The 16,982-nt window shown below is 53.2% G+C and overlaps 6 protein-coding genes across 6 annotated transcripts; 3 read left to right on the forward strand and 3 right to left on the reverse strand.

The window, feature by feature from the left end:
* Positions 1-462: 462 nt before the first annotated feature.
* Positions 463-3,399, reverse strand: PV08_10459 (uncharacterized protein; the record flags this gene model as incomplete). Its single annotated transcript, XM_016384773.1, has 3 exons — positions 463-1,085; positions 1,134-1,237; positions 1,754-3,399. 3 exons carry the CDS (start codon positions 3,397-3,399, stop codon positions 463-465), a joined length of 2,373 nt encoding a protein of 790 aa, XP_016231375.1.
* Positions 3,400-5,020: 1,621 nt separating this feature from the next.
* PV08_10460 (trehalose-phosphatase) lies at positions 5,021-7,792 on the forward strand (the record flags this gene model as incomplete). Its single annotated transcript, XM_016384774.1, has 2 exons — positions 5,021-7,568; positions 7,632-7,792. 2 exons carry the CDS (start codon positions 5,021-5,023, stop codon positions 7,790-7,792), a joined length of 2,709 nt encoding a protein of 902 aa, XP_016231376.1.
* Positions 7,793-8,949: 1,157 nt separating this feature from the next.
* PV08_10461 (uncharacterized protein) lies at positions 8,950-9,764 on the forward strand (the record flags this gene model as incomplete). Its single annotated transcript, XM_016384775.1, has 2 exons — positions 8,950-8,998; positions 9,067-9,764. 2 exons carry the CDS (start codon positions 8,950-8,952, stop codon positions 9,762-9,764), a joined length of 747 nt encoding a protein of 248 aa, XP_016231377.1.
* Positions 9,765-10,834: 1,070 nt separating this feature from the next.
* On the reverse strand, positions 10,835-12,185 carry PV08_10462 (uncharacterized protein; the record flags this gene model as incomplete). The annotated part of the gene is made up of 2 exons (XM_016384776.1): positions 10,835-12,009; positions 12,086-12,185. The coding sequence occupies 2 exons, from the start codon at positions 12,183-12,185 to the stop codon at positions 10,835-10,837; spliced, it is 1,275 nt and encodes a 424-aa protein (XP_016231378.1).
* Positions 12,186-12,789: 604 nt separating this feature from the next.
* PV08_10463 (uncharacterized protein) lies at positions 12,790-14,060 on the reverse strand (the record flags this gene model as incomplete). Its single annotated transcript, XM_016384777.1, has 2 exons — positions 12,790-13,930; positions 13,990-14,060. The coding sequence occupies 2 exons, from the start codon at positions 14,058-14,060 to the stop codon at positions 12,790-12,792; spliced, it is 1,212 nt and encodes a 403-aa protein (XP_016231379.1).
* A 1,010-nt stretch (positions 14,061-15,070) lies between these two features.
* PV08_10464 (uncharacterized protein) lies at positions 15,071-16,720 on the forward strand (the record flags this gene model as incomplete). The annotated part of the gene is made up of 1 exon (XM_016384778.1): positions 15,071-16,720. The coding sequence occupies one exon, from the start codon at positions 15,071-15,073 to the stop codon at positions 16,718-16,720; it is 1,650 nt and encodes a 549-aa protein (XP_016231380.1).
* Positions 16,721-16,982: the final 262 nt, after the last annotated feature.

Genomic DNA, 16,982 nt, shown 5'->3' on the forward strand with positions numbered 1-16,982 from the left:
GTATAGGGGTGCTTACAGGCTACAACATCCTCTGTCGCTGGACCTGCATTAGCACCACTTGACGAGCGCCACACCATCAGACTAGGCTCAAATCGACCTCTGGCGCTTTCAAACGAGCCACGATTGGGACTCGGTGGTTGTGATGCTGTGCTACACAGGTATCGCCTAACACAACTACGTCAGGTGCTCGTATACGTAGATTCTATGACACGTCGAATGCAGGACATCAAATCCACAAGACGAACAATAACAAAGCCTGTGTGCGGAAATGTCAAGATGGGAAGCATAGTGTTCCTTAAGTATTTTTCAGGTACCCAGCTACGCGCTGTCCATTTGCGCCTCTTGCAGTCTTGCAGCACCAGAACCAGATATACAGTCAATCATACACGGCACCGCTTGCTTTTGGAAATGCTCGACCCTTCATCATGACATCAATTCCGAGAGTAGATTGAAGGTGTGCACTCAGCTTGGTACGCCCACAAACAACCATCGCGTTCCCACTGTCGTCAAGTTGATGCCCAAGACTGTGCAGATAAGCCATATAACGACCCACGCCACCATGGGCGAAAGGAGAAACTGGGTGTGGTGCAGGAAATGTAGCGCATTATATCCCAGGAATGTTATCAAGCTCCAGTAAATGCCGGCTGCTAGGTAAAGCAGATTGGCAAAAAAGGTCGACGCTCGGTTTTGATGATTGACCACCGGCATGAGGATGTATTGAATAATGTAGAGCAATACATATGGCGGGAAAAAGGCGCGGATCGAGATATCGAAACAATATCCAAATTCCAACACTTCGGCTCCTCGTGATCCTCCAGGTGGACCAAACAGCCCCGGTTGACGCCTTCGGCCAGGAAGCCCGGCAATGCCTGGACCTAAGAGGCGGCCAACCAAATAGTATGCCAGGACCGACACAAGCAGTGATCCAGCCAGAAAATGCACAACGACAAACATCAATGCGAGCTTGACCACAGATGCGAACGAGGGCGTGTATGCTAAAGACCAGGCGAAGGACGTGAGGAGTAGGAAGAAGGACAGGAGGTAGGTGAAAGAAGGATCTGGCCGATGCCACGTATTTCTCGTCTCTAGAGTCATTGTCAGTAAGGAAATGGCAGAAGCTGCATCCCACTGACGCTTGTGGTAGTATATCGACTTGAACACCTTTTTTGGCGCGATGAGAAGATGTGTCATCTCCCAAACGGCCATTTCAAAGTCCATCTGGGGGAACTTGAAGAGCCTGCGATTTCGTTGTCAGCCACTGATTCTCCTGCGAGTCCTGCCGTGCACTGCTGACCTCTTGAAGAAACGTGGCATACGAATGTCGGCGCGCCTTCTGTCGGCCGTTGTGGCGCCAAAGTGCCCCGGTCCATATTGACGAGGCGTGGCAATTCGAGGACTGCTCATTCGGACACGGAGGGTGTAGCAGTCAAGATCTTGGTATGCTGGGGAGAGAGAGCGCGTGAGGAACAGAAAATGCTACAAGTTGGGCAACAATGAATTAAACTGAGTTTCGTGACAACAGTGTCTTTGCTTGGACGCAGGCAGAACCGGCGTTAACAAGTTCTCGTCCAACCTCCTTACCTAAGCCGCGGCTCCGCACGAGCTGCCACTACGGGCGCAGCCTCGTCGTCCCAGCCGACGACGGTAAGCTCTTGATTTGTTCTCTACAGTAGCAGTTGGAGTCGTGTTCCGAACTATATTCATGCTAATCTTGTATATCTGGTTTTACATGCACTATGATTGCCTGACACACATGCGCAATTCGTTTCGCTCAGTCTCATAAACCCTATAGTCGCCACTCACGCATGACTCTAATAGTGAGTGCGTTCGAAGGTGCTCGTCTGAGAAGCCCTGTTCGAGTTCAAAAGCATCCCATCTTGTCATGGCATCCTTGACCCGCGTTCGAAGGTAAATGAATGTTTCTTGAATATCTCGGATCTGGTGGACACCACCTCCAAGCTCGTTGGAAGGATCGGCGGGGTCCTGTAGAGTCATGCGATATCCTTTCTTTTGGTGTTGGACAGACATTCGACGTTGGCCCTTGATTTCTTCGGCGTAGAGAGCCAGAGACTGTGTGTCCTTCAGCAGTGGTCGCTGCTGGAATTCTTTTTCTCTGATATGCTTCGGAAAGTAGCCAAGGGGCCGGGTGGAAATTCCTTGTGCATAGAAGTCTATGTCTGTGTACATATCCAGAAAGAAGAGGAACTGCCTCGCCACATCCGTGCGCTCAAATCTTCCTTCACAGAATTTGAGCGCGGCAACAATCATGATGATAAGCGGGTACGACGTGAGACCACCTTGGCTGCCGAGATGAAGCGCCCGCATGGCGAGGGTCTGTTTCAGAACCTTGTAAAGACTCCGCAGTGTCGGATATTCGTGAAGAAAAGCCTTCACGTACTCGGTGTTGTCCAACGCTCGTGGCGTGCTCTGTATTTGTACGGGAAGCCCAGTCCCTCTGTGGTGACACACCAGAATAGGCACCCTGGCGTGTTTGATATTGATGACCACATCAAGTGGTAGCTCGGGCAGTTGGATTGACCGTCGGTGGCCATTGAAAACCCTGTCCAGCAAGGACAGGATTTCTACAGGAGTCCTGAATCGCTTCATCGTTGCCGGAGAAAGGATGTTGGTTACGTTCAGATCGAGATCCGAGAGCGGGTCATCCAGTCCCGTCCTCCGCGAGCCAATAACAGAGACATCAAGGTTCTCATCAGCTATGCGGATGGCTCGGACGATCTCATCAAGAGCAAGGTTGGCTGCACGTTTCTCCTCTTCGGAAGGTGTAGCATACTTCTCGAAAGCTCGAATCTCGTCAGCTAGGCGCTCGATAGCTGAGGGCCAGGGCGCAGACTGAACATGGTTAATGTGAGCCAACCATGGCATCCGAGTCATCGTAGGAAGGGTGCCGCTGTCCTCCTCGACACGCCACAAACCACCAAGATCACGGTACGTGCCTTTACTGTGGCTGCTGGAAGGGCCTTTCTTCCCTTGGATGTGTTTGATAGCATATTCATCCTTCTTCTTTCGCAAGGGAGGAACAGTATGTTCTGGCGTATACACACCCCGAGGGAGAAAGCTGCCAATGTCCAGTGGAATAGATCGGCCTGACCGGTCTATTTTTCGAATGACTGATGCTCGATTCGCTGCACGATGGGCTTCGAGTGTGTTTCGCAGGCTGTTGAGATCGACATTGGGCTCATTGCGCAAGGCCGGATTGGGGATGGGGGTCTGGAAGGGCCCATCGTCGGTTTTCGCTAGGCCTGAGGCCAAAGAACGAGCATGATGGATACGAGCAGACTTCGCGGTTCTAGCTCCAGCAGCAGGTCCTATTTCTAGAGAGCGGACATCATAGTGACGGCGAAGGGCGAGGGCGCGCGACGGGACCCAGGCCGCCAGCATGCAGCATGGGAGAGTCGTGAATGAAGGTGGTGAAGCTCGACGATGGGGTAGAGGTCGCTGAATGGGGTACTCTGTACAGTGTCAAGACGACAGATTAGTGAGGGAGGACGGAGTTGGTCAGCAACAGATGGCAGCGTTTACTCAAACGACGTGCGACAATTTTTGAGAGACCGAATGGGGCAATGGAGGATGGATGAAAGATGGCAGAGTATGCTAGCGGCGGGAGGGTGGATAAGCAGGAAAGCCGAGCGGGATGTTTGCAAGGCCTAGAGAGCCTCGCTGCCTAAGCAGTAACCACTTACTAACCTGTTATGCTAGGCTCCAGGAAGCCTAGTGAGCCCGATAACTGTGGCCTCCCTTCGCTACCTGGGGCCTTTACACACTGCGTACCTGGACCTTAGGTATTGTACCACCAAATCCTACTAGGTACATGCCTCAAGTAGGCACGTACATAATGAGGTACATGTTGCTAGAACTACCTAGTTAGTAGGTAGGTAGGTATGTACTGAGCTGCCCGTCCTGGCGTATACAACGAGCTTTGGGAGCTCTGAGACTGGTATTAGTGTACGAGCATCTCACATGTGTTAAGGATCTTGCTCGTGCCTCCTCAGGTGATGGTTTATCAGGGTTGGCTTGTGAAAAGCACCATAGAGAGAGCAGGTCGGAGCATGTGCAGCTCCGTGGGAGACGAATTGGCTGGAAGCTCCTTGGGCAGCGTGGCTGGTCTCCTTAGTACGCATTCCTATGTCTGCAGTTGTTGTGCACGGCTGTCGAGTTACAGTCACGGTTGGATCCCTACAGTGTACGGTGTGTTGGTCAGTCCGTACAGCACCTGTGAACTGATCTCGACAATCTCCCCACCAAATGCCTGGGCCAGCTGCGGGCCTTCGCTGGCTTGGTTCATGTATGATCTGGCCTCACCCGCCAGTGCCATTGCTAGCCTGACGGATCATCCGCCCATGTGCTTGAGAAGAAGCAAGTGGCATCATTAAATTCGTTCGCATTTCTACCGATATTCACATCATTCGATTCCGTTCGTTTCCATGTTCCTTCTCCTTCATCCCCGCCATTGTGGACATGCTTAGTCGGCATCTATAAACATGTCACTATAAGGACAACAGATTTTTTCCAGGTTGCCGCGCCGTTGACACCTTTTCTTTCTATATTTCGTTTGGAAAAGCATTCATCTGCTAGCTCCCACTCGCCGGAAACTCACTCCGGCCACAGGCTGCCCGTCATCGCCATCGATCGCTCCTTCTCGTTCATGTCATCGAGCATCTCTGCAAAACTCGCACAGTCTTTCGATAGCTTCTCAACACTCACTAGAGCGTCCTCTGCCATAAGTTCGTCCTAGACGGCTATTTCAGCGCCTGGACCTTGCTGTGTCCATCGTCCTCGCAATCTGCCCCGCCACGTTCGGCGAGCAGCGACCAGCGAGCAACGAGGAAACACCTGGACACTGTCCCCGCTCATTCAACCTAACAACACATCCAACACGGTCTTATTGCAAGTCAGCCACCCACCCCCCCATCAGCCAGTGTCGCCTCGGCCTTAATCACGCAGCATGGCTACTCATTCTGACCGCGAGAGCCAACCGGGCCGGTCTAATGATGAAGAGACCATGCCTTTAGAGGAACCTGGCATCGTGGAGCCAGCTGACCCCTCGCTACCAACCACCTCTTATTTCTCGCTGCCTCGAAAAGAAAGCACGGCGGAACAGAAATCACCCATCGAGTCGGCAAGAAGTGCAGGTTCAGGCAAGGAGCGTCTCCGCCGACTCAGCCTTGTCAATCCTGAAGGTCCCGACACCTTCGACGTCGATCCTCGAACCGCTCATCCTGCTCTACGGCTGAGCGGCAATGTCATCAGCGCCACTTTTTGCATTCCCTACCAGCTTACCCACGGTAGTCAAGGTGAATGGGGTCTGTCTACTCGACATGGGACGTCTGCTTTGTTCGACTCGTTCGCTTACTTATCTTCTGAGAAGTCGCCATGGAAGCATACCTTGGTTGGCTGGACTGGGGAGATCCAGAACAAGCCAGAGCAAACTTCGATGAGTATATTGCAGTCCGAGAGTGCCTCTGCAGCCACAAATATGAACACTCACGCCTCCAATCCCATTAACAAATCGGCCGCGCCATACCCGGTCAATGGTGCAGTCCCGCACCCGCACGACCCAAACCCAGAGCATCTTTCCCTCTCCCGCGCGGAGAGAACTCGCCTAGAAAAGGTCCTCGCTGATCATCCCAAAGGTCGGACATTGCCGGTATGGCTACCAGATTACCGGGGAGATGCAGATGATGAATTTGTATTCAAAGACCAGGGTAGGTGGCGAAGATATGCGGAACATGAGCTATATACTCTGTTCCACTACCGCCAGCATGGTCCAGATGACGGGCGTGCAGAGAAAGCCTCGTGGAACGACTACCTCCAGATGAACCAAGCTTTTGCCGATAGGATTTTACAGATCTACCAACCGGGAGATATTGTCTGGATCCACGACTACCACCTGATGATGTTGCCCAGCATGCTGCGACAACGGATCCCGAATATTTACATTGGCTTCTTCCTTCACATTCCGTTTCCCAGCAGCGAATACATGCGTTGCTTGCCGCGTAGAAAAGAAGTCTTGACAGGAGCTTTGGGAGCTACCATGATTGGCTTCCAATCCTACAGTTTCTCGCGACACTTTAATTCGTGTTGCAAACGCATCTTGGGTTTCGAGTCGAGCTCTGCCGGAGTGGACGCCTATGGTGCTCACGTTGCAGTGGACGTCTTCCCCATCGGCATTGATGTGGCCTCTGTGCAAGGAGCAGCGTTCAAGGATCCGGTGATAGAGGAGAACATGAAAGCATTGAAACAAATGTATGCCGGCAAGAAAATAATTGTCGGTCGCGACAGACTCGACACCGTCAGAGGAGTGTCACAGAAACTGATGGCATTTGAGATGTTCTTGGAAAGGTACCCAGAATGGCGCGACAAAGTTGTGCTCATTCAAGTCACCAGTCCCACCAGTGTGATGGAGGACAAGGTTGACGGCGCTCACAAGTTCGAGCTCAAGATATCGAATCTTGTATCCAGAATAAACGGCAAATTCGGCTCGCTGAGTCATTCTCCAGTCCAACACTATCCACAGTATCTCTCTTCTCAAGAGTACTTTGCCCTCCTTCGAATCGCCGACGTTGGACTTATCACAAGTGTCAGAGATGGCATGAACACCACCAGTCTCGAATATGTCATCTGTCAGAGAAATCATTTCGGACCTCTGATCTTGTCCGAATTCTCTGGGACCGCTGCCAGCTTGAGCAATGCTATTCACATCAACCCATGGGATCTTGGAAGGGTGGCAGACGCCCTCAAGGAGGCGCTTGAAATGCCCGAATCCCAAAAGAGACATGACCACGAGAAACTATACAACTATGTTACGACACATACCGTCTCGACCTGGACGAAGAGCTTCTTGACACGGCTGCTTATAAACCTTACCTCTCTAACGCAAAATGATCTTACCCCTGCCCTGGACCGCAATCGCATGATTTCGCAATACCGGGCTGCCAAAAAGCGCTTGTTCATGTTCGATTACGACGGAACGTTGACACCCATCGTAAAGGACCCAAACGCCGCCATCCCTTCGGACAAGGTTTTACGCACTTTAAAGGCACTTGCTGCAGATCCTCGAAACAATGTCTGGATCATTTCTGGTCGGGATGCATCATTTCTTGAGGAGTGGATGGGCCACATTAGTGAGCTTGGTCTCAGCGCTGAACACGGTTGCTTTATGCGACGTCCGGGCTCCGAAGTCTGGGAGAACCTTGCATCCTCAATGGATATGGGGTGGCAGAATGAGGTTATGGACATTTTCAGGTACTACACCGAGCGCACCCAGGGCTCGTGGATCGAGAAGAAGCGGGTCGCTTTGACCTGGCACTACAGGCAAGCCGACCCAGACTTTGGCGCTTTTCAGGCTCGAGAATGCCGGAAGGCCCTCGAGGATAACGTGATGAAAAACTGGGAGGTTGAGGTCATGTCCGGCAAAGCAAACCTGGAGGTGCGTCCGCAATTCGTAAACAAGGGGTTCATCGCCAGCCGTTTGATCAATGAATACGGCTATGAGAGCGGAGATCCGCCGGAATTTGTCCTTTGCTTAGGAGATGACCAGACAGATGAAGGTAAGTACAAGCTTAGCGGTGCGTTTTCGCCATGGAAAACCATATACTGACTGTCTTGCCTAGACATGTTTCGTGCCCTCTTGAAGACCGAATTGCCAAAGGACCATGTCTTTGCATGTACCGTTGGCGCTAGTAGCAAAAGAACCCTTGCTACATGGCATCTGCTAGAACCAAGTGATGTTATCGCCAGTATTGCTGCGCTTAACAAACAGGAGAATTTATAAGAGACGGCACTTGATTCCAACGATTGGCGTAAAAAGGCACAGTCGAGCTGACACATTCCCCCTGGACTCTGATGCTCGTTGTGCTGCTGACCAGCGAAGACTTTTTGTTTTTGGTTTTGGACAGTAGAAAGCGAGCAGAGACGGTGGTCTTGAAGTTATTGGACCTGGCTTGGTTCCTGTTTCAAGCTCACCTTGGGTTGAACTATCGACTGTCTACAGGATAGTGCTGGATGTCATGATGAAGTATTGAGAACACGGCTTTTTCTAGCATGCATGGCAGGATAGAATGTGTGGAGCGAGATAAAACAGATATGTTAATACATTTCTCAAGGCAAGGTCCCGACTCCTTCGATTTGAAAAGCTCCTGATAGTTTAGTTTTGTGTATAGAGACGGTCGACTTGATGTGCCACGCCCAATATACCTATGGACCTGGCAGAGTGTATGAGTGGTGTTATCCAAGTCTACCTGTGTGGGTGGGTAAGGTGAGGTATCACAATCAGCTTCGCGAGAAGTACAGAGGCAAGGTACACTGGTACATATTCACTATTTGCTTAAGTTGCTTCCTCGTAACAGGAACACGAGTTACGGAGCCGTCGTCGTCGTCGTCGTCGTTGTCTCCCGTGTTGGTGGTTCTCAGGGACGCAGCCTCGCAGCCTCGCAGCCTCGCAGCCTCGCAGCCTCATGTGCTGCAGGCCTTTAATTCACCTCGTCTCTAATTGGCCCAGATGGCGCAGGGACAACTCAGAGTCACAGGTTGAATACTGCAACCAACAAGTTTTGATTGTCCAAGAATCTGTTCCGGTTCTCTGCCTCTCTCTTCCTCCCTCCTCTCCCTCGGCCTAACCTCACGAGAAGAATAGTCCTGTCCAGCACCACCTGTGCTTCGTGTCTTGCGTAAGTCCCTGCCACTCGTCGACGTCATACGATCTGCGCTTGGACACAAAGAATCTTTCGTTGAAACCAAATGCCACCGCTCTTTGTCCCTTCTTGGCCACGGTGCAGAAAGAGTTGTACATACTGATAACATGGACCTTTAGGGCTACCACACCAACAGTTGAGGCGTTCTCTTGCAGCCAACTTTCATTTCACCAAAACCCCCACCTGCAAATCCTACCCCTCCAAGCACACAGAGACCCGGCAACCCAACCTCGACAAGATGCCACCAAGAGGAAGAGGGGGCAAATTCTCCAAGCCCACCCGAGGAGGTACGAATGCCGCTCTCTTGTTGTCGCCGTGTTATATGCCCGCACTCTACTAACTTGGATCTACCCAGGCGGCAAGCATTTTTCGCGAGACCTGCAACCCCTCGACCGTGAAGGCAACCAGATGGGCATGTGGCGAGACCCCGCGGATGCGGCAGAGTCGTCTTCCGAAGAAGAGGAGGAAGAATCATCAGAGGAAGAGTCTTCGGGCGAAGAGGGAGGGCCATCGTCCACGGCTCAGCCAGCCTCGGGCGAATTGACCCGCGAACAACGCAAGGAAGCCGCCCGGCTAAAGAAACAGGCAGCGATCGCGAGGAAGAACAAGAAGGTCGCCGCTGTTGGAGACATGCCCAGCGACTCTGAAGAGGAGGAGAGCGAGGACGACGACGAGGAGGACATGCCCGCGAATCCCAACCACACCCAAAAGGCCCGGTCCATGGCCCGTGCAGCCACCGGCCCGAGCGGCGAACAGCCCAAGAAGACGGACAAGGAGAACCTGAGCAGGCGGGAGAAGGAGGCCATCGCCGCTCAGCAGGCCAAGGAACGGTACCAGAAGCTGCACGCCGAAGGCAAGACGGATGAAGCGAGAGCCGACCTTGCGCGGCTCAGGCTCATTCGGGAACAGCGAGAGGCTGCCGCGGCGCGGAAACAGGCTGAAAACGAAGAACGGGATGCGCGTGAGAAGGAGCGAGACGAGCGCGAGGCAAAGAGGCGTGAAGCTGCCCTAGGGGCCAGCGGTGCGAAGAAGGGTGCCAAAGGCAAGAAATGAAAGGGCCTCCTACGGGTCCCTTTTTGCTTCACGACTCGGTACTTGCATATTTCTAGGTACATACCCGCATATCCCTTTTTTTTTAGCATGGTGGCACCGGAACAGAGCAGCACAGGAATAGAGTCGACACTGGAAGTGAATGTCTGTGTGTGCAACGAGGCGAGATGCGTTATGAAGACACAGGTAGTGGTGGTGCAGGTAGCAAAAGGGGCTCATCGTCAGCGTATTTTCGGCCGCTTTTCATCCTGGTGCGGAACCAGATTCGATATTGAGTCGTGAGAGAGAGACACACACACACACACACAGTCACAATCGATTTCGATTTTGCATATCTATCCATCTGGTCATTCAGTTCCGGTGCGCCTTGATTTGAAACGATCAGTATCTCGACCCGCCGCTCGTTACGTCTGCTCGTTTGATTCGTCTCTGATGAAAGGCACTAGTTAGTGTATCTACCTGGGTACCTGGGTACCTGGGCACCTCAGCCTGCTGTATGTACTGCATACATATGGAAATCCACATTTGTCAAACTAGTTGCGCTGCGCGTCATGCGTGATGGGGTATCGTGAAATATAGAGGTAGGTTACGAGGTGATCTCGGACAACAGACACAAACACAAACACAATGGTAACCACCTCGCTCCTGATGCTCGCATCTGCATCTGCATCTGCATGCGCTCTCGTATCGCATCGCATCTGAACACCCACAAGTCGAGACGGGTAACACTCTAACTCCGTATGGAAGGAAGAAACAACCAACAGGACATTCTGCCACTTGAAACCTAACTCCTCCCGAATCCACCTGGCCGTTGACGAGTAGACTCGTGAACTCCCGGTGTTGATCGTAACCATCGGTGCCTCATAAGCGTGTCGTGCTCGTTCGTAAACCATTGACGGACTCGTAAAACTTCGGCTGTTGTTCATACCTTCGTCATGTCTTCTTTCATGTCTGGATAGAGGAAGGGCTAGATGTCAGCCATGCATGAGTGTGCCGATCGCCGTGTCGACATTGACGGGGAGAACAGACCCAATATCCGTCCAGCCATCCACCCATCCATCCATCCACCGCTCTCAAGACCCACCTAGCATGTCGCGACTACTATACATGCTCGCCTTGAGCTTGTACTCGTTGCCACTCGAGATGTCGAGATGAGTGTAGGCATCGCACTTGTAGTAAATGGCCCGGGCGGCGGCGGTGGCGGCGGCGTTGTTCTTGTTCATGCTCCCACCACCGCCCCCGCCGTTGGCATCGCCATTCAAAAGTCCAAGTTTCTTCAGGCCCAAAAGAACACGCTTCACGTCGTCCCTGTCTGCGAAGTCGTACGTGTAGACGCAAATCAACCTGGACTCTTTGTCCCTGTCCTTGCCACCGACACCGGCGCTGGCACTGGTAGTTTCCGCGTCGGGGGCCGCGGCCACTTTGGCACTGATTCCCAAGGTACCTTCCCACGTTCCCCGTGCGACGAGGGACCAGGTCCGGTCAACGTCGTCGGCCGACGGGAAGAGCATCCATTTGCCTGTTGTGATGTTACTTTCGCGCGCGAGCTCGCGGATGCCGGACTCAAGATGCTCTCGGTCCGGACGGAGCATGCGCGTGATCGTGGCAGCTGCTTTCCCAGGGTTTTGGGACTCGACTCGTTCCTTTGCTGAGAGGAAGTCGTCGAGCAGCCGGGTGCCGACCTGGCGAAACGTCGCGACGTCGCGGGCTTCGGCGTCCGTGACGAGCTTGCCAGACGATGCCATTTTGAGTGGCGGGTAGGGGTTCGCGATATAGATCCAGCGACCGCGGGAAGACGAGGTCTGAGACGGCTGCAGTCGGTGCAGGAAGTCCGCGAGCGATTCCGAGAGTTGTTTGGCCAGGTCGATTCCTTCATAGAAGTTGTAGGGTTTGGAATTGTTTGGGGCTGCGTCACCGTCCGCCGTTGGCTGCTCAGGGTTATCAGGTGGAGGGAGAGGCGTTTCGACGTCCATTTTGTCAGGTTGTTCATCGTCATGGCTAAGCAGTGCGGTGTCTTCGTGTTTGATCTTTGAATTGCTTGCTTCATTTCCATGGTCAACCGGGACATCCGCGCTGGATGCTGCTTTCTGTTCTTGTTCTTCTTTGGCTCGAACTTCGTCTGCCTTCTTCTGCGACTGTTTGGCCTTTTCAGCTTTGACTTGAATGTTCCAGGCATGGACTTTCCAGTAGTTTCGAGGATCATACGCTGCTGCAAGATTGTTGTAGTACGCAGTTGAAGCGGCGTCGCCTGCTCTGACCTTAATGACCGTCACAGGAGAATTCACGGAGATCTCGACGGATGAAAAAGCGTAAGGAAAACTTACCGTGGAAGTCTGACTCCTCGCTAAACAGGTCGTCCGGTACTGGAGTCCATTTCTCACTGGAGGCAGTCAGGAAATCTGACAAGGTACCCTGGACAGGCATTTTCGCGCTCGGTCGACCCGTAAATACGCAGATACGATGGAAAGCCTACATGGCGGAAACAAGACCAAGGCACGACACCCGAACGAAGAATTCGTTTGCGTATGTTGACGATTTCTTCCAGAGAGCGTGTGTGGAAAGTAGGAAGTGAGCGAACCGGACGTTGTCGCTTGATGATCATGATCGTTCAGCACCAGGCTGAAACACTAAGGCTCGACCAGGCTCAAGGTAGACAAGTGCCCATTCAACCAGCCACGACAGGACAATGAGAAACGTACCTTCAAATGGCTCAGAGACAACGTGTTTCTCTTCAGCCTGTGTAGTAATTAAATTTAGCCTACTCTACCAAAGAGCGACCCTTCCCAACCTCTCAAAAATGGCCGTAGGTTTCAAGATTCGGAACGCTCGTCAATTATTCTATGATTCCAATATACACAATGACAGCGTGAGATAGCTGGGACTTGGACATCTTACCGTACCGCCAAACCCATCTCATGTTCATCTTCAACGATACTATTGTACACATCTCCACCATTGTCCAAAAGGTTGCTCGACATTATTTCCTCGGAAGCCAGTCCCAAGAAATGATGCATTTTTCTGTCCCCGACTAGGCATAATAAGTACAGCTCAACTCTCCAATCACCAGAGTCTTGCCGGACCCGCAAGCCCAAAATTCCACCGTGTAGGTCTTGTCCTTGGTGACAAACAAGGACAGGACTGCCTCTTCGTAATCTCCCTCAGCTTGAGGTCCAAAGGCGCGGCTATTGGTAATTGACGACGACCCATCCGCAGCTGTGAGACTCAGTCCAGTAGATGCGATCGGGTAGTTGGACGTGTCAAAGTCTGGAGCCCGAGTCTTTGCGACACACTCGTAAACCGCGTTGGTATAGAGGGGCCTCCATGAGCCCTTTATGTGCACGCACGTGTCCGTGGATCCGTCGGCCAGATTCACAAGGGTCATGGATGTATCAGCTTCGGACTTTGCGTCGTGGGGGATAGCCAAGGCTCCAAGAACTGCAGAAGATGCCTCGTCGATGACCAAATCACCCAGCGGGCTGAATACGTGCCGATCGATGACGGAAGGTGACGGTGCCACAACAGCATACCTCTCCGTCGACAACGTTGGGGCTTGAGGCGCCAGTGAGGATATGGAGGACTGATAAACTGTGCTCAACGTTGTGGTGAGCACGGAGGATAATGGTATAACGACGGATGCTGGCGTCAGCGTAGAGTAAGGGCTCATCGTAGGTGTTGTGAGGAAGCTCGATGCCGCGTGGAGAGGGTCAGGGGTGCTCTCCTTGTCCATGACAATGGGTACTTGCGGTCCGTGAAGGGATAGACCGCTCGATTCAACGACAGGAAGATCCGTTGGCTGTTGTTGTCGCTGAGATTCGGACACCGTCACGGTTTGGACCGATGGTGTACAAATTCCAGCACTTCGGACGTCCGTGACGGTCTCAGACACAGTCACCATCTTGACCGATGGGGTACAAAGTCCAGCGCTTCGGATGTCCGTGACTGTCTCAGACACCGTCACCGTCACCGTGGGAGTAATTCGTGGGCTCATGTGCGTTGTGGTACCGAACAACCAGCACCCCATGCTGATTTCTTCTCTATACGCCTCGCAATTCGTACCGAACTGAATCAAAAAGTTCTTTGAGTTAACAGTCTCGTCTCTGAACTCGGCACAAAACGTGTTTGCAAGTGCTGTATCGTCGAGAAGTCGAGCGTATAGGCCTGCAAGGTTGCTGAACGAGGTTAGCGAGCCTCATTCAACTAAAAGCGTTGTCCCCAGGTAAGTACTTACCAGGCGACCTGCGCCTGACCAAGGCTCGCCAGAGCCAGAGAGAACACGAGAGATAGAGGGATGCGAGACATTTTGAACTGCTAGGGACGGGACGAGTACTCAGAAGGACGAGAGAAGAGAGGGTCGTGAGGAACGAAAAAGTCACATCTTCAAGGGAGTTTGTCGACTTCAAATACTCCTGCCTCGCGTTCGCCAGCCTCGAGACTTACAGACTTCAAAAAACTGTCTATGCGCAGCTAAAGGGCCGTGTTTGAGGGCAAAAGGCGTCGCCATTGGCCTGAGGATGACGTTGAACCTAACGTGGCCGGCTGTCGAAGCCCGTCTCAGCGAGAGGACATAGCTTCAGAGAAATTGGACAGAGCTCTGACAGCATCGAGACAAGTCCCACGACGCGGTCAAACGGCGAGGCCTGGGAGGATCTTTGGCAGAGTCTTCGCGTTAACTTCAAGGGGACGCGGCAGGTTGAAGGATCTTGACAGACAAATTGACACCTTGACACGCTCCGTGTTTTGGCCCCCGGCGGCTGGTCCAGGAGATTCGCACGTGACAAGGCTGAGAAGGGCATCTCACCTCTCGTACGGAGTGTCAACTGAGGAACCTAGAAGAGCGGCATCCGTCGAGGTCGAGCGAGACAATTTGTACGAGGACACTCGGATACTGGATGTTTGTTGTCTTGCAATTGGAATCGAGTCGCTCAGGCCACTGTGTGCACACTTCGAAGAAGTGGTCGGCGAACCGCATCAGAGCCCTCAGCCTCGCCTCGATTGAAAATTTGTTTTCTGTGTTGGCAGTACATGCGTTCATGGCCTGCACCTCTCCAAGGAGCTGACTCGACCAAGTTGGTTGTGCGGAAGACGCCCATGCAGGTTTCAGTGAATTATATTGCCGGTGAGCATTCACAAGATGGCGTTCTGCCGCACCCCGACCGACTTGCAGCGCATATGACAACGACACCTCACTCTCTTCCGAGTACATCGAGGTAGCGTGGACACCAAAACGTCTCCGTAAGTTCCGTAATGCCATGAATGCAGATGATCTATTATCTACCTCTCCAGTCCTTCTGTTCATGTCAATTTGCACCATGCCTCCACCGCGCTCTCTAAACGACCTCATGCAGGCTGCCCGTGGCAACATTGAACGGCACCGCTCGCACCGCAATCGACACACCCTGACTCGGTCTCATTCGCGTCGCCGTACTGCAGTCGACACAATGTCATCGTCTCCAGATATCGCCTACACGACCCGCACGGCGGACCAGGAAATCGACACTGTGGCCATCTGCCCTGCCCACCCCGAGTACATGGTGATAGGAACCTATTCGCTCGTCAAGCCCGACGCACCGCGCTCATATCCCTCCCAAACACGACAGGGCAGCATCCAGGTCCTCACGGTGTCCTCCGACTTCCGGCCCAGATACGCCGGCATGCTCCCGCCGCAGCTCGACCGCATGGCATTTCCCGAGGCAATAGTTGACATCCACTTCCACCCCTCCGACGGGACGCTCTTCGGCGCCGCGACCTCGACCGGCAAAGTCCATCTCTTCCGCTTCATCAAGCACGGCGACGTTCTTGGCCGGCGTGTCATCACCAAGCTGCTCCCGCTCGGCAGCGTTACCGTGTCGGAACCCGACGAACACGGCCTGTCACCCTTGGTGACGCAGTTCGCTTGGTTGCCCGGCGTCCCCACGAAGGGCGTGCTCGGCATAAGCGACGTGCAAGGCATCTGTTTTGCGGCAGTGACATCGTTTGGCGAGACGAAGATAGTCTACGCCTCCGTTCCGCGCATCAAGGATCTCTACGACCAACGCGTGGGCCAGGATCTGGCGGCGCCGCCCGTCGCGATCACGGATGTACACAAGCATGAACTCGAGGCGTGGACGGTTGCGAGTCTCACGCTGCCGGGCTCAGGAGACACGGAAGACCAAGGCACCGTAACACACATGATCCTGAGCGGAGGGGATGACAGTGCGCTGATCGCATCGGCAATCGACTTGTTATCACCCAGCGAACTGTCCGAGCAGCTGATGGCGCCAGCCTCAGCCTCCGCCTCCGCCTCTCCATCACACATCTCCGAACTCAGTGCAATGCAACTGTGGAAGGACAGGCGGAACCATACCGCTGGCGTCGTTGCCATTCTGCCTCTTCCGCCTCTCAGAACAAAATCGAACAAGAAGGACGACGCCGATCCTGCGTCGAATGGTGACTTCTTTGTGCCGTTGGTTACGGGAAGCTACGACGAAGGCCTTCGAGTTTTCGAGATTGATCACACTTCGCGTCGCGCCACGTTCGTCACGGAAACAAGTCTCGGAGGCGGTGTGTGGAGGCTGAAGGTGCTCGATCAGTACACGACGACAGAAGGGCGCGCCCAGGATCGACATCTACGACACCACACCCTGATCCTGGTATCGTTGATGCATGGAGGCGCCGCCGTTCTGCGGTTAACGTACGCCCCGGGTGCATCGGAGTCCTGGACAATAGATGTTCTGACTACATTCCGCGCTGGACATGAGAGCATGGTCTACTGCTGCGACGCAATTCTCGAATCACCGACAGAAGAAGAGAAACCAAAATCGGTCTCCAATCACCCGGCGCCGCCGCAGCCGCCTTCGTATACTATCGTCAGCACCAGCTTTTATGACATGAAGATATGCACTTGGACTTTTGTCGACCATTTCAAGGCGGAGCACCAAGGTCAGACTCTGGCCACAGTTCAAGGTCGATTATCTCAGTAAGCGTACAGTTACCAAGCAGCGGGCATTGATGGGAGATGTACCTTCAAAGGGGGGGCGGCATTCGAACACGAGCTAGAAAATGTTGGATCATCCACCCATGATTGTAATATTAGAGTGGTTTTGGAACAGGGGGCTATCATGACGGCCGGCGAAAGACGCCAGGTATGACACTGTCTCTGATAACTATGCACCTGCTGTGTCGCCTTCAAGGTTTGCTTTCCGCACCATGAACACAAAAGGGTGCATGTGTTGATCGAGACCA

Source organism: Exophiala spinifera, assembly GCF_000836115.1.
Source record: "Exophiala spinifera strain CBS 89968 unplaced genomic scaffold supercont1.8, whole genome shotgun sequence".
Classification (NCBI taxonomy): Eukaryota; Fungi; Ascomycota; class Eurotiomycetes; order Chaetothyriales; family Herpotrichiellaceae; genus Exophiala; species Exophiala spinifera.